The sequence below is a fragment of the Gymnoscopelus microlampas genome (assembly GCF_963454915.1).
Source record: "Gymnoscopelus microlampas genome assembly, chromosome: 12".
NCBI lineage: Eukaryota > Metazoa > Chordata > Actinopteri > Myctophiformes > Myctophidae > Gymnoscopelus > Gymnoscopelus microlampas.
The window spans coordinates 24330181-24348257 of NC_139949.1; the positions used below are offsets into that span (position 1 = coordinate 24330181).

The 18077-nt window shown below is 39.5% G+C and overlaps 1 protein-coding gene across 1 annotated transcript in view; it reads right to left on the reverse strand.

The window, feature by feature from the left end:
• opcml (opioid binding protein/cell adhesion molecule-like) overlaps positions 1–18077 on the reverse strand; it is a 161427-nt gene that overhangs the window by 77573 nt on the left and 65777 nt on the right. The window contains exon 2 of the mRNA XM_084073424.1: positions 63–298. Coding sequence (XP_083929550.1) covers positions 63–298 — 236 coding nt within the window. The remainder of the gene's footprint in view (positions 1–62; positions 299–18077) is intronic.

Consider the following 18077-nt stretch of genomic DNA (forward strand, 5'->3'; position numbering starts at 1 on the left):
ATTAACAATCAGGATTTTGCTGGGCAGGGATAGAGGGGTGAGAGCATTTTCGTTTTATTTACCTTGAACAATGAGATGTACTTTTGTGGACTTGGGTTTCTTGTTTGTGAGGATGGAGCAGACGTAGGGTCCTTCATCGTGGACGTCCACATTCTGGATCATGATGCTGTACTCCGTCACCGCTGTGTTCTCCATCAGCACGACGCGAGGGTCCAGGGACCACTTCTCGTTGCCTGCAAACAGAATGGTGGTCCGGTTCAACCACGCCACGCGTGACACCTTGCTGTCCACATTGCATCTGGTAGGAAGGAAGATAAAATAGGTTACTGATTCATATTTAACCACATTAACCCTGGTGTCCCTTTTTTAGGGCAAATTTTCTGAAAAACAAATGCATTTTAATGTATTCAAAATTAGTAGATAGGGCTGTCACACTCATGACATTTTAATTACTTGATGATTAATTAATACAAAATGATTGCGATTAACAATTGTGTTTTTGGCATTCAACATTGGAACATATAAATTAAAATTACATTTCTGTTAGCCTTCGTAAACAAAAATTGCACAGATATGACAAATAATTGAAATTATGCAAAGACAATACTGACATTTAATGGTTTTATATATTTTTTTAAAACATCTAAGTAGTGCAGATGGCCAATATACAAGCTCACAACGTGTTGCATCGTGATAGGAAATGATGTAATTATAGTGACAGGCCTGCATTAACCCTGGCATCCCTATTGAGGGGAATATATCAAAAAACAAAATCCTTTTTTTTTTGCAGATCTACAACGCTCGCTGTGAGATTGTAGATGGGCATGATTCATGTCATGTTGCCAAAAGAAAAAAAGTCAACCAAAGAAAGTTTTAGAACAAATAGGTCAACCTGTTTAAACTCTCAATAGATTTTCAAACTGAAGTCCTGACTGAGATTGGTTTCTGGAAGTGGTTTCAAGAAGATGACATACCATGATATTCACTGCTTGAAGCTTAGAGCAATCAAGACCACCACACTATAAGATATGATATATTTTTTTATTGTCCCCATGGGGAGATTTCCTTTGGTCCATTCTGCAGTTCCACATAAGGGAGGGGGGAAAAAACATCAGTATCACAATTCAAGTATACACACCTGCTGACAATGACAACATATTGCACTACCCACATGGCCCACATACTGCACAACCCTTATGCATAAATATAGACTGGTGACATATTGCACACCCCTTATGGCCAATGTCAATGTTACCACATTCTACAAGACGACACACTACTATGTTTTCCCTATATGGAGACACTTGAATTTATTTCAGCATCAATTCTAAAAGTGACCACAAACCAATCAAAGCTGAAATTACCGTAGCCTTTCTCTGTGGAGGGGACTAATGCTGCCAGGACAATCAGTGAATAAATTAGTCCCTACCTGGTAAAACTATTACATTTGTATTTACCTTGCTTTCTAAGAGCTTTGGTGGATTAAAAATATGTTAAGGAAATGTACAGTACACCACGCAGAACAGCAAAACATACAATATATCCCCCCCGCGCACTTTTTTTTTGTTTGTTGCCTTGATCTTACATAACACCATCTGATTGGGTCCACGGTCAAATGACCAATGTGACACTAGTTCTTGTGTCTTTTATCGTTCACGTATGCTGTGTTGTTATCTGTTCTTTATTGCTTTTTGTATGACTGCTGAAACTGCCTGGCCTGGTAAACCCTCCCTCCGGAAAATCTCATTTCCAAATGAGATTTCCGGAGGGAGGGTTTACCAGGCTAGAAACTGCCATGGTGACTACATTTCTCTCATGGGATCATTAAATATATGTCTGTCTGTCTGTCTGTCTGTTTTCAACACATTAACCATGTGCTAGGTCCTTTGCTAAAACACCTGCCATCCATTTATTTGTTAAAATCAAATTATCATAGGATTTCTCAGAAAACATTGTGGGCAAGTGGCGCTGTGAACATTATTTGGTAACATTCAGAGAGCCAAGATGAACTTTAAAATGTCCAACAGTGATGTTAACCCACAGGTCATGCCTGAAGCCTATGTCTTTGTACCCAACCTATGTTCAAATCAGCATAACAGAGAGCCTCCCACACAGATGAAGGGCTCCAACAATAACTTCAGCCTCAAGGGTCACATGGCTACTACAGTACAGTTGCAGCCAGGGCACGTTCTACATCAGTGAGCCTGTTCTACACAGGCCTTAGAGCATAAAAGGTACTCAACTAGGTTCCCGCTGAATTACTGATCAATGCCCTATTAAACAAAACATTCTGCAATCTGCACATACTAATTCTAATTCAAATAGACTACTTGTTACATTATTTTAAATGGTATTTATTTGGTGTTTAGCATGCTGGGAACTGGAGTCATGACTGTTAAAACCCAGCCGCTTATTTTTGCACCACAGAACTTTTCTCACTGGATGGGTGTGGGTCCTTGTACTCCTAGTAGGAGTACAAGGACCCACACCCAACCCACACTCGACCACCAAATGTTGAACTGTTGGTCTGTTTATTATTCTGGCCAAGGATATTGAGGGTTGGACTGAAGGGGTCTATTTTTTTGTATTGTTTAAATCAACATGGACTAATTAAATTGTTGGTAGTGTTAAGGCCTTGAAGCAACAGAGAGTTTTGTTTTTGTTTTGTTCATACTGGATATTGGACTATAAGGTCAATCAGGACTTCTTTATTTTTATTTCTCCAAATGGTCAGTAAATAAATGCCCTACTTTGTAGCGCTTGCCAATCTGCCAATCTACAAGCCCACAAAGTGTCGCATTGTGAAGTCATTTTTCTTTAAGGCCATAGACGGGTTTCCTGTTAGTAAACATGAGAGGATATGACCGCGCAGAGGAGGGGTAAGCCTATAGAGGGCGCCATTACCCGCAGCAGCTCTGGTCAAATGTCCATTCATAAAAGAAATGATCTTCACCGGGTTTAATGAAAGTAGATTAAATTATGCAGTTTGTAATACCTTGTTTACTCAATAAAAATGATTTGTCGGAAGTTGGATCTGTTTGTATATAATAGCAGCATTATGCCTATTATGCCTATAATAGCAGAATTATGGCTATCTAACTCCCGAACACAACAACAGAGTGAACGGCGCAACAATTCGTTTCCCCCGAGCATGCGCAGATTGCGCATTCTGCTCTGTGATGACGTCGCGCGGAAATCCGTCTATATCTTATTTCAGATTTACTGGCTTATCCAGTCCCTTAGTCCATTATTCTGATATGGACTTTCTAAAGTCTATTTCAACCTTTAATTATAGAGCCACCATTTGGCCGACAGGGAAAAGTTTGATGTACAGTATCGGAGTTTGTACATCAAAAATTCATGTTGCATTCAACTCAAGGGAAGAAGAAAAGTAATAATAAAACAAAAGAAAAAACGACAAGGATTCGCCCCCTACCCATCAAACCGACTGTCCTGGCTACTACAGACTAAGACCTAACTGAGATCAGTCAGATCAGACATTGGTTGTACAAGTGTACACATCGCACAGACACCTGGCTCTGTTGTGCGCCTGTGTGCAAAAACAATGAAATAATTGTCCATGCCAGGAGGTTGTAGTCTGCAGTCTTGAAAGAACTGGAAGCTGAAGCAACATTGAGAACAAAAGAAAAGACACAGAGCATTTTTACTCTAGTCTGGTGTAGTATGTGCTCGGGATAGGAATTGAGAATATGGTATTATAGTTCAAATGTGCTACAGGCACTGGCTGTGGCTTATCTAAGTTGGTTGTTCCTGCATCAGAAGCAGAAGAGAAGGAAAAATAATTTGCTCAGGCTGAACAAGGCTAAAAAGCCAACAAGAGCTCTACACCTCGATGGGAGACCCCGATTTATTAAGGGTAGAGCAACACAGACACCTCACTGCCGCTGATGGTTGTGTACACACCGGATTGGTGTACATGCGATTTTTGGCCACAGACGATGTGTCACACTCGCAGCCTTTAATGATGTCCAAGAACAGTCCCAGAAAAATGTTTTAATGTTGAAACACATTAAACCTTAATATATAGGTATAGTGGATGTACAGTATGTGGCATTGTTAATATGCAGTAGATCCATTCTAATTTGCCCTTGTGTCTTGTGCTGTAACACATACATCTCCATTAAAGTGTGTTTGCTGTGACAGGGCATTGGTACAGCCAAATTGTACTGAAGTCTGCTCTTACCGAGTGCTTTCATGCGAGGTATTTAGTACTCAGTTTTGACAGGGTTTTGTCCAACTAAGGGACCTTGCTGACAAGATGGCACATCAAGGTCTTCAACCACTAAATCATAACCCAGACAGCTTTCAAAGAGGGTACATTTCTGAGAACCAGTATTTGGGTACTGTCCAACAATGGGTGACATTGTCAAAAACTACTCTCCCATCAATCGTGTGACAATTGATGTACTTTTCTAAATTACACCACATGACAAAGGGCTTTGTGCAATGTAGCATACTTTTGAATTGATTCTTTCAACTGCACTTCAAATTACATTTGCTGTGCCGTCTAGACACTTTAATGTGGTAAAACGGTTAAGACTGGACAGCCTACATGTCTAAAAACCTACTCTAAAAAGCTATATTTACTTAAGGAAAAGTAGATCCAGGTCATATTGTTACTGTAGCATTCTCAATATTTCATTTTATTTTCTGTGCTACATAGAAAGAAAATATCTTTGTTCAAGGAAAGTCAGGTAGGCTACAGTTTTGGAGGAAATCCTTAAGGACCAGGTTGAATTAGATCGTTTATAGCACTCAGTTATCATGCATGTCCTCATGCATATGTATGAAATATGAAAAAATGTAAGTGCAAGTTTGTTCTCAATTTAGGGTCTAAATACATACTTAGATGCTCAGTAATTATAGCTCAGTTTGAGACTGATGTGCTGCCAAGTATTTAGGGTTGTTACAATCATCCAGATGTGTAGATTGCAAAACCATATTAAATTAAACAATACTACTGCATATACTTCCAGGTTCTAAATCTAAATGGGCATAGTCCTCTGGGTGTGCTCCAGTCCTATTACGTTGGCAGCTGTCCTCCATGAAACTCCTGTTTATTTTTTAACTTTTCTTCATACGTATATGAGGGGTGATTGAAATGTTCTGACATACAACATTGTAGCTAACCCCTTCAAAGAAATATCTCCCCCAGTGATATGCAATGTGGAAGAGGATTGCAAAAATACAATATAATGTACAGCATGTGCATTTTCTTTTTCCCCCTCTTTTTTTAAACACGTCTAACCTTTGCGATCAGCCCTTGTACATCACTAGAGGTTCAGACCGCTACGCTGCCCTCACTTCTAGTAGCCTGGCCCGCACATCGAAGACAGAGACAGTACATATTACTTGTGTATAATTGATGGAGTTTATTTTGAATAAGTGTAAACTTTTTATTGTGAAAAAAAAAACTCTGTCTGAGGTCAAAAATGTTATTTTTGTTGTAACAGAGAAGCCTAAACACACAGCCTAAACTGCCTTTGCTGGAGCGGTGGTCCTGGCGCTCTGGTTCGTAGCTTTTAGCGGTTATTAGTTTACTATTAGCATCGTCTATGGGAAAGGCCATGTTAATGGTTAGCGATTATTAGCTTACTATTAGCATCGTCTATGGGAAAGCCCATATTAACGGTCAGCGATTAATAGCGATAACATTCTAACGGAGGCTACATTACACTTCCGCCACGTGACGTAGATCTACGTCAATTAGAAAATTATTATGGAGGGCGCTCCAACGTAACTTAGGAATGATCCCTCGACTCTGATAGAAGGAATGGACGGATGTGACGTCATCCCAAAAAATGTCACTTCCGTACACTCCTATGTTAGGATTTGTAGAAAAACACATCTAGCTCGAATGTCTTCTTTTTTTGGTGAAAACGAGCCATATTCAATGGGCGCAACAAAATGGCAGATCGTGGTAAAAAAATGTTTGCTCCGGTGGATAGACAAGACCCTCCCCCACCCCCCAGACACTCTTTGTTTACATCCGCGTGCACAACGTGGCTTCCGCGGCTCTCCAAAGATCGTCAAAATAAGGTAAAAAACGGATGAATAACAGCGGATGAATTAATTAAATAATACCTGGCAGTGAATGTGTTGACAAACGTACTTCACTCTTGTCATATCCTACTCACCCAAACAAGTGCTATGCTTCCTATCACAGATGTGTTTCAGATAGGATAGAATACCTTATTTCCCCACTTTAGAATCTGCGTTTTCATATGATATAGTACCTCATATCACCCTGACATTAATATTGAAGATACTGTAATAGACTAAAAGACACTGCATCAAGAAACAGTAAAATTAAATAATAAAGCAAAATAATGAATGAAGATGTCTAAGTCCAATATTTCAGAGAAAGTTTTCATTTAAAGGGGCTTGAAAGCCTAGGCTGATTTTGTAGTTAGTTTTTCACTGCAGTTGTATTGCTTACATCACACGGTGTACTAAAAGGTCAGTATGCGGCCACCCATATTTTTTACCTTGCTGTAGTTATTAACCTGAACTGGAAAACAAACTATATACCTCGGGTTTCATCACCCCTTCCACCCCTGTCATAGTAAAATGGATATTATCTAGGTCTTGGAAGTCCTCAAATACCAACTGTAGAGATCAACTGAATGTATTGTTTTGAGAAGTATAATACACAAGAAAAGCATGATACTGTATAAAGATCAAAGACATGATTTATTTCACACCACATACTACTCCACTCCAACAGTCTCTGCAAACACTCACTGGCAATAGAAAAGTAAACCAATGCCAAAGTTTAAGTATTGTCAAGTCATGTCAAGTCTATTTATATAGCACCAAATCACAACAATTCCCTCATGAGCAAGAACTTGGCAATGGCAACAAAACACTCCCCTTTAATGGGAAGAAACCACAAGCTGAACCCGGCTCTAGGTGGGCGGCCATCTGCCTTGACCGGGTTTTAGAAGAGAGAGAGAGAGAGAGAGAGAGAGAGAGAGAGAGAGAGAGAGAGAGAGAGGGAGAGGGAGAGGGAGAGGGAGAGCGAGAGAGAAGGGGGGGGGGGTGGTGGAGTGCACAGCAACAACAGCAATAACAATAACAACTCTAATAACATTCTGCAGCCATAATCCACAGAATAATGCTACAGTCCATTGTATAATGATCATCATGCTTCACTGGGCGAACTGTCAGCACGTTTGAAATTTTCAATTTATAAAGACTCCGTGCTGATTTGCATATCTTTAACATTAGCTGGAGAGCACAACGGAACATTTGGCCATCCATTTACAACAATAAAATACACCCTGAACTCTCTCCCTCAGAGTCCCGAGAACACAACTGGTGACAAAAGATTCATATTCAGGACAGATCATTGTTTTCTCAAGCCTCCGTGCCTAGCCTTCCACTCACTGGACTAAAGTGGATGAATATCATAACTCATGTTGTTCTGTATGATGCACACAGTCAAAGGAGATAGCTAGATGAGAAAGCAGCTCTATTACAATGTTCAGGGTCTCCATGTGAAGCAGAAGTACATCTGAATGCAACTTGTAATGCATAGTTAAAGGGCCAATTTGGGAAAGATCCCTGTCAAACTCATGACCCAGGACATATGTATATCTGTATACAGTCATCTTGGTTGCTTGTAAGAAAGCCATCCGGAAGTGGCTACAGGGCACACTACCAACAAAACAAAATCTACAAAAAATCAACAGCCATATACCGTGAATGCAACATCCAATCAATCACATATTGAGGGGCCTCATACGGCGCACCTCTATGAGCGCTTTCACTTCTGCCCACAAATGTGAAAGAACCATAATAATGTAACATGTCTCCCCCCTTTTCCGCTCCGTCCATTGGCTCCCATTGCCCGCAATGAGTACAACACAGGTCTACAAGGCAACCAAAGGCATGGCACTGCATTGAAGGTATGGGGACCTTCAAAACCTGATTCAACCTTACAACCCCTCCCGCTCACTCAGATCAGCTAACACAGGGAACTCTTCTCCCTCCTGGCTCCCGAACTGTGGAACAAACTGCAGTCAGAAATGCAGATTCACTACCAATTTTCGTGCAGCAATCTGAAGACTCACCCCTTCAGACTCCACCTTACCCCTTAGCACTTCAATCTCTCTTAATCTTAACCTTCCTTTAGGAGAATTCCCAAAATATTAGCCACAGTAAAGGGTCCTTCTAGTTGTTACACTTGGGTGCACTATTGAACTTAAGAATTACCATAAACTATTCATAATTATTCAGGCAGCGTTCATGTATTCAAGAGCAAGGTCATCAGAACTGTATACCAAATGGATGTTACTGGCCTGTCACAATTCATAATAGCTAGTAGATAAGTCATAGGCTGGCTCCAACCTCATGTCAACAATTCCACATCATTACAATAGTGGCTGCCAGATAGCACTGAGTGCACAGCCTGACCATGTTCAGCATATGCAAATATTAATGCACTTAAATGGGTCTGTAGTGCGCTTAACTGGTATTTAACGGGTGCAAAATGCTTGAAACCACAAAATGATTTAGTTTCCAAAGCATGTCATGTGTTTCTCACATTCAATAGACAATTGCCACAGATATTCAGGCCATTTTTGTCACAGGCGTTATGCTAGTAAGTAATAACACTTCTTCCTTCAGTCTAACACTCATAAATCCTGCGCCCTCCTGCATAACGGATGACAAGTCTACCTCATTTAAAAGCGCATGTTAGACAAAAGGAGATCACTTTTGCCAGAATAATGATGTGGAGATGCCTTCTCAGTGCTCCCGTTTATACACTCAAAAAAGAAAGAAAAAAAAAGAAAAAAGAAAACTTTTTTCACCAATACAAAAAACACACAAAGGTTAGTTTCGCTCTTCAAGCCTCAGGAAAAAAACAAATAAAACAGGGTCAGTGCTTGTTGTTTAATGTTTTCTTAATGGCAATAACATGGCAGCTCAGTGATACTTTCATGAACCTTGACTCAACCCTTATGCCAGCTTTGATAGCGTACCCATGCACAAGATATAGAGTATTGACACTGGTGGGAGTAGTGTGCACAATTACTTGTGGGAGTTTATCTAATAACTGACTCCTGGCTTTCAGGTGATAAGAAGCGGCTGGACACTTCATGTGCATGGGAGAATCATGTTTGTCTATATCCTCCCTCATTACCAACTGTAGTCCTTGGTAGGCGTGACACAGAAGTGTGGTGCAAATCGGGATTTGGTATAATGACTAAGAAGAAAGAGAGGAAAAAGAAACAAAACTAGAAAAAGTGCTCCGCGGAGTGCTTTCGGCCTGGCGGAGACAATAATAATTATCTGCAAATCGACAAACATACATATGTTGCCATACTATAAATTATTACTCATGTGGTATTTGCACATTTTTGCATCTTGCACAATCCTGGACTTTGCACACTAAACCACTTTTTAGCCCGAGAAATTATATAGTTCATGTTGTTCATGTTCATTACTTATTTAAGGCATCTCATCCTATTCAGTGAATCATCTATTGTACAGTACAGTACATACAGTAGGACTACAGTCACATTTGGAAATAAATATATTAAGAAAATATATATTAGTGCAGTACACTATTGTTCATCTGCCTCTGCTCCACGATCTTCAAGACAGAAATCTATGCATTTGTGTCAGCTGAAAGGTTAGGTGATCGTGATTAGTATTTTCTTAGCATAACCACTCAGGTCTCCTTTACTGCCACAACTCTGCCGAGGTCACATCATGCTCTATAAGCCACTGTTTACCCAGAAAAGGGGAACGATAATTCAATTGCCCTCCCGATTCAACATCATTATTCTATCAGGATTAAGATAGTAAACAACAGTGACAGTGGCATCAATTTGTGTTCATTGGGTTTCTCACAGTCACTACAGAAACTAATCTCAAAATGATTTGTTCTTCTTAAATGTTTGATTTCCTCTATGGCAGCTTTAGACAAGGTTCCAAAAGCCTCATCACAAAATTACCTTTTAAAATACTAAAGCACTTATGCACTGCTGGTAACAAATAAATACAAATAAAAGACAGGAAAATCTTTGGCAATTTGGAGAGAATAATTCTTTCTCCCTCTGTCTGATCTGGTCAATCTGGTCAAATAGCATACCAGCGGCATTGAATATAATGCCTTTAAATACTACAAGTGATACCACCAGTGATTTATTTATCATTATAGGAATGGCAATATGCAACATTAATATGTTATATATTATATAGACACTGGGGGCCCTATTTTAACAGCAGAACTTTGCACACTGGGGGTATGGCCACTATCTACAATTTTACTACATAGCCCATTATGTGGGCGCAATGTGTTAGTGCCTGGCACAACACATCCTGAATTAGTCATGGGTGTGTTTTGGGCTTTACATTAATTAAACCAGCAAGTTTTAGTCAGCCTGCCTGCACCAAATTTAAAATGGAGGCGCTGGTTTCAAGGTATGTTGTTGTTGTTGTTAAAGACATGCTTCCTATTTCTACTAGCTTTCATCATAGTGAGCTACAATAGATGAGAGTTGTCTTGTGCATTAACAGGCCTATTGAAGAAAAATAAAAAAAATAAAAGTAACGCAAAAGTAGCAAGTAACGTAACTAGTTACTTTTATAGTGCAGTAACAAGTAAATTAACCAAGTTACTTTTTTAAAGCAGTAAATAGTAAATGAACAACTTTACTAATTTAAAGTAACGTATGTAAGTGACCGTTTTCTTTGCTTGGAGATGAGCGGTGGGGAGAGAGGGAGGGAGAGAAAGGGAGAGAAAATAGATGCTAAAAGCATCTATTTTAGCCGGTATCCTATAGTTTAGGTAGTTTACAATTAGTAGGAGCCACTTTATTACAGAATATCTTCAAATACCTCTCATCCTGTGAGAATGTCATGAAACTATTGTCTCTTCTAAAAGAAGAACATAACTGAAAATGAGAGAGTGATTATTAAGTTGATATGTCAAGATATCACTGATGTATCTTGGACACAAGAGGAGACAATGCTGGAGGAAGGTGTGATTTTCTTTGGATGCCCTCATCTCCTGAAATTAAGCTATATCACATTATTGATGCTGCTTGATGGTTGCACACTCACTTTTCCACAGAAGAAAATTGTTCCAATCCGTCATTTAAATAATTATGCCCAAAACACACCCATGACTAATTCAGAGGCATAATACCACCCATTTGTGCTTAAAACCGAGCTTTCACCCATATAACATGCCGCCTAACTAGAGAAATTGAGGTGGACACACCTCGGACACATTTTGTGCCCTGTGTTTTAGACTGTGTGCCATAGATCGTCTAAATAGGGCCCTCGCATGCGCGCGCACGCACACACACACACACACACACACACACACACACACACACACACACACACACACACACACACACACACACACACACACACACACACACACACACACACACACACACACACACACACACACACACACACACACACACACACACACACAGCAGTGAAAACTGAAAAATACAACACAAACGGACGCACTCTACCTCGAACATACAGTATACTCCACAATTGATGGAATTCATCACATTGCGGTTTGCAATCAATTCAGAAGTGCATATTTGAAGTGTTGTGACTTTAACCTCTAAGTGAGCAGCTGTCATCTCTCTGTTTACACTTGCTCTTATCATCGGGCATTGATGGGATCTAGCCTCTGACATCTACCGTTTCTTTGTTCGTGTAAGAAAGAGATGAAAAGTCAAAAAGGAGAAATACCACTGTCTATTACTACCAGCACAACTAATAATAGGGCCAACAAGTCACTGCAGCATCGGCCTTTAATTACACGGGTCTTTGGTTACATTGGTAATAAGGCAACACCAACCTCTACACAGCAACATCCTAAGTATTATTTTTACTCTGAAAGGGTCAATGTTTTATACTTGTTAGTTAAATGAACACTCACAATTTTTCTGTGTCCAATATTCCACCAATGCTGGCTTAAAGCAACTCTGGACAGAACTGGATCAATGAAATAACAATTGTCACGCTGTTGTTGTTCCTCTAATTCAGCTGGAATACAATCACGGTGAACTTAGTGTTACTCCTAATACCTGAGTGCGAAGTGAATAAGGCTGCGAATAGAAATGGAAAACATGGCCAATAGAAGGTGTTGCTGTAACATCAAAGTCTTGGTCAATGAACAGTACATTTTCAAGGCACTACTACACTATATCCAATGCTGCCAAGCTCAAGCCACCCTGCTACATTCACTGTGAAACAAAATAACTCAGATGTCACAAACAACAAAAACAACAAAACATCTTTGCTTCGTTTATCTTCTGCATAACATTTCATATTCTGATAAAGTTATGTTGTCAAGGATATCTCTGTCTCATTGCATGAGGTTACAGCCTTTTGACCTACTTACTTTGCACATCCTATTAAGTAGGAGACACCTATTGCATTTCTCCTTTGTCAATATCCATAATCACTAGAAGAAATGCAACCGGGACAGAGCAATATTTTAGACAGTTTTCTTTGTAAAGTAAAGTAAATTGAAGCTAATAAATGTACTAACAAGCTATCCATTGTGTTGACAATATCATCAGTGGTACGTCAGCAGTTCTTTCACAACGGAGGGAATTTTCTTTGTGTGTGTACTTTTTTCCCTTCTTGTTTAAAACATGGCCCTCCAGGAATCTTTTTTCACGTTTCATACTTTTTGAAATATTTGACTTTATTTTGTATAATGGTACAAACTTTTTTGTTGTTGTTTTTTTTACATTGTTATAGTGAACTGTTTTTTAAACAACAATCTCCTCTGACCGGAAGAAACCCCGCCCTCTTCCAGCAAAACATACTTAACTCTCATGTGATTGTCAGAGCAATTGATATCGCCACAGTTTCGGCACAAACATGGGTATGAATGCATTCTACTATTCTGCCACCAAAATGTGGAACGCCCTGGCCTGCCACCAGCCATCAAACATTGCAAATCCATATCCTCATTCATTCGTAGAGGCGATGATTGACAGGAAAAATCCCTCAACAGCGAAACCCGCAAGCAAATAGTTATTTTTTTTATTGCAGCTGAAAAGGCCTCAGAACAGAGAGAAAAAAACCTGCCATGGCTCACTGGGGTGGATTTTTCATTTAAAACTTTTTAATACACGTTTGAAGGACCATGATAAAGACTTTTAATTTTTTTGTAAATCTGAATGTCATGAAACCTTTAAAGCATCTCCCACTTCTATCACAACAAGTGAACACACATCGGTAAGTTTCACACATTTGCTCAATGCTGCTACTTCTGCCCAAAATATCTGATCTCCAAGCAAAAAACAGTCGCTGCGTGAGCGTATGCTTGTAGATCAGATCTGTGCAGCATGTGAAAGTGAAAGTAAAGCAGCAACTTGTGGAGAGCAGTGTTGCCAGATTTTGCAATAGAAATAAGCAGCCAGGTCTACCAAAACAAGCGACTTTAGGCCACATGACCAATATACATATTTTGAAAATATATCTACAAGCTCACAACTCGTCTTCATAGAAAGACTTTGTAAAAAAACAAGCCCAAAGTCACTTATAATAAGCAGACATGGCAACACAGCCTGGTTTCCAGAGGAGAGAAAGAGGTGAAGACTAGAAAAAGTGCTCCTCGGAGCACAGGTCTCCGCCAGGTCAGGTAGGTTATTGTGGGCCAGCAATGTTCAGAATTTGCCAATCAGGATGGAATATAAGAAATCGGACGGAACCATCTTGATCACTTGACTATAGAGGTAATGTGTACTGATGTGCATGATGTTTGGACAAAATGTGTAGGAGTAATATAAAAAAGAAAAGTCGGCCTCCTGGTGGCGCTATAATAGGGCAATGTTTAAAGGGTGGCGTTTGTTCTTCAACGTAGTGCGAATGTGCATGCAAAGTTCCACCACAATCGGACGCTGCGTTCATGATTTGCGGCATTTTGTTCAAAACGGGCCACTCCTGCAAACTTTAGATGTCAATGTTAGCCAATCAGGATGGAATATGAAAAATCGAACAGATCCATCTTGATCACATGACTATAGAGATCATGTATACCGACTTGCGTGAAATTTGGATAAAATATGAAAGCTTAATCTCAAAATATGTGTTTTACATAAGTCGGCCTCCTGGTGGCGCTATAAAAGGCTAATATGAAAAATACAGGGCAGATGTTTTTCCTTGGCTGATTTCAAAATGTTCAAGTGGCATTTCTTCCTCGGCCTAGTGGGAATGTGTGTGTGAAATTTCACGGAAATCGCAAGCTGCGTTCATGATTTGAGGCATTTAGTTAAAAATGGACCAATCCTGCAAACTTTGGAAGCCAACCTTAGCCAATCAGGATGGAATATGGAAAATCAGACAGATCCGTGTTGATCAAATGAATATAGAGATACCTTTGCGTGATGTTTGGATAGAATCTGTAGGAGTAATATAAAAAAATGGTTTTGCACAAATCGGCCTGCTGGTGGCGCTATAACAGGGCTATGTTAAAAGGGTGGCGTTTGTTCTTCAACGTAGTGCGAATGTCGACGCATATGCTGATCTGGCCTGGAATCGAACCTGGGGCAACCAGGGCCTCTGGCTCCCTAGGCGGGCTCACTAACCATTCAGCTATGGCCGCCCCAATAATATTAAAGACTAAGATTGAGAGAAGACTAAGACTGAGACTGCTATGAACTGGTATTTAAAAGCTAAAGGCTTGTCCTCAATGGATAGTTGTGAATGGGGATTCTAGTGTGAAACAAGAGGACCTCAACAAAATAGCAGCAGCAAGGTGGTGGTGTAGTGATAGGAATGGGAATTGTACTTCAAAAGGATCTGCTCTGAAGCTAAGACTTGCCTTCAGCAGTGCATTGAAAGAGCATGACATTAGCTTGTATAACTGTGCAAAACAGCTTGTTTGTTTGTCTGTTCATTTCTATTTAGTAGCTACTGTCCAAGCCCGTAAATTAAATATGGCAATCCATCACCCTTGAGGAAAATCAGAGATAGTTTTTGTTAAATCTTTAGCAAATGGCCAACTACTGTAGACACACACACACACACACACACACACACACACACACACACACACACACACACACACACACACACACACACACACACACACACACACACCTGTTAGTTAATAAATAATTAGCTATACAGCAGAAACATAATCACGAGAAAAACTGTATAGTACAGCTTTTACACTGAACACCTCATTGTGATTTAAGTGGCTTCATTCACAAACTGCACAAATAACTTACTTTTGATAGCTACATTTTGGAAAGGGAGGCCACACCACTAATAATGCATGGCTTGTGAGGTAGTTATTTTGAGAAATATAGAAATGTTATATTTTTTACGACTGTCTGAAGTCACATTGTTGTTAAACTACAATTCATTCTTTCCCCACACCAGTGAGTATTAGAAACCAATAATGCTTTACAGCACAACCCAGACCAACAAGGGCAGGACCAGGGTTTGTTTTCTATTAGTAGTCTGCCTTAGAGCGTAAAACAACTGTGCACTGTTGCAATATTAAGAAACTTTCCTTTAAGTGTGCTCAAGCCAAGCATGACCACTCTGTCAAAGGGACCCATTTGAAAACAAAAGTCTTAGTTGCCTTGTCTTTCTAGTTTTTCAGATAACATCTGTGGTAACTCTAATCAGATATGTGTATGAGCCTTCTCTTTAAGTATATTTTTTTCCTTCAAAGCATTGACTAAGGAAAACAAATGTCAGACAAATACAGCAGTATAGACTAATTATTTGTTTACTAACATTGAGACTGGATGCACAGGTGATTGTTTCACGCAATCAATTCCCAACCTGTTGTTTCGGGGTGCGCTGGTTTCAGCGCACCCCAACCCCCTCTTGTGTGTTGGCTAGTGAGGCGCGTCCTAGCGAGACCTGACAGAATGGGTTTCATTGCGCACATACTGGTTGCGCGCATACTGGTTCTTATCAGTGTGACGTCGTTTGTTAAGGGGTCATCTCTATACAGTATGATGATAGGGAATTTAAAATGTGTACAGTGATATGAAGCTGTTAGTAGTACAAAAAATATCTGACACTAACAAAAAACGAGACCAAGTGATAATTACCCTCACACTATTCATGTCACTTCAAAACATTCAAATGGGACTACTGAACACATTTTGTAAATCAGTCAGTATGTTAAACATGGATGTGAGCCGAATGTGAGCTGTGACTCTTTCAGCTACAGTGCAAATCAGCAAATCTGGTGGAGCAATTAAATTTTAATGAGGAAAAATATTGACTCGTTTTTACTTTGAGTGTTGATATAATTGACTAATTTGAGCAGGAGAAAGTGGAAATGGACACTTCTTTACTAAACACTCAATGTTATACCCAACTAGCAACTTGCTTAACCACTGTTTTGGTCCCTATTTTGGGCATGTAATTATAGGCTAAGATTTTCAAACACATTTCAAAAATAGCAGATCTACAAGCTCACACTGTGTCACAATGCAACATGTTTTATTTTTATATTGTTGAGATTGCAAACTATTTAGAATTAGAAAATAGAGTTTAAGTGGTTAAATGACTGAGCAGTGGTGATCATCACAGCTTTCTGGACATTCACTGCAAGCCCTATCAAGTGTCATTTTTGATCAATGAAAACAGCTACTTCCTGTATGCTGCTGGAGCTGTCATGTTGTGAAGGTGCACAAGATTGACAAATTCCGTAATCTATGAGATGAGACAACAAGGAGATGATTGAAAAGGGCAGACCAAGCCCTTTAGCCCAGAAAGAAAAGGGTTTGCGAGGCATACTTGCTCTTCAGCACAAAGGATTAGCGCTAGTTTTGTTAGTCAGACCACCTCAACAAAGGCAGTCAACAAGCAGCTATACTGTAGGCCTACATATCAAGAGGAAGTTTTTTTACAACAGACACACATCATGTTCAGCACATCCGCCTCCATTTGATTCACTATTATTCATGTCCTCTTAGTCAAGCCAGGCAATATAGAAGTAAAGTATGGTAAGTACATTTTGATGAAATTCTATAGCTGAACAGACAGCGATCTAGCAATATACTCATAAGATTATGCTGTTACAGTACGTTATTAAAGAATCCTGTGATGTGGAGAAAATCATTATTTTACATCCTCACATACAGTATAGATAATCGCTCTGTCCTTAACTTCAGCGGTCAACCAGTTTCATCATGGCTTTATCATGGCAATGCTTTCACCTTTCATCGTCACACTTAAATGTTCCTTAATTTGAATTGACATACTTTTTTGGGGAATAGGCTATACACGCACACGTATCGTCATTCATTCTACCATGTCATTGCCACCAAAGATTCTACTAAAGCTTCCAGTCCTGTACTAGTAGATTATTGAACTGGGGTAAGGGGACGCAATGGGAGAAAACCACTAACATTTCTTTTCAGCCATCATGTTGAGTAGAGAAAAGCCTTCAACTGAACTGATGTAGAGATAAAATGTACAGTAATGACCGTTATTGGTTGAAGTGGATTGATTTATCATATCAATCATCTTCCATCTTGTTATATACGGTACCACATTCTTTTTGTATGACTAGATTACACACCATCAAAACGAGTCTGAAACACTGACTTAGCGAAACAGCCGGTGCCTTTATTCAACAATACACAAACATGCACACTGTGTTTGTTCACACATTATGAAGTGCACACAAAAAAAAACAGCGTATCCATTTTTTTTACTTGTTTGAAATGCATGACAATGGAATGTAATTGAATCCCCTAGAGTACTGGGATCTCAAATCTAAAACTGTCAGTGAATCTCAAACTACGTATAGTGAAGCATTGCCATGCATCCTTGAGAAAATGAGTACGCAAAACAGTTGTCTTTATATGTAAGATCATTTCATTTTCACTTCTCTCCAGCATTCACGTATTTGTAACACTAGCGGATGATTGACATGTGTAGTTCATATTTTTTAAGTCTACACAGTATTGTTAGATTTGTACATTTATACTCGTAGCAGTTGAAACACTATTAACAGTAGTGACAGCCTTAGCCAGCCAATGTGTCAGGCATACATTTTTGATATAGACAATTGAAGGCAA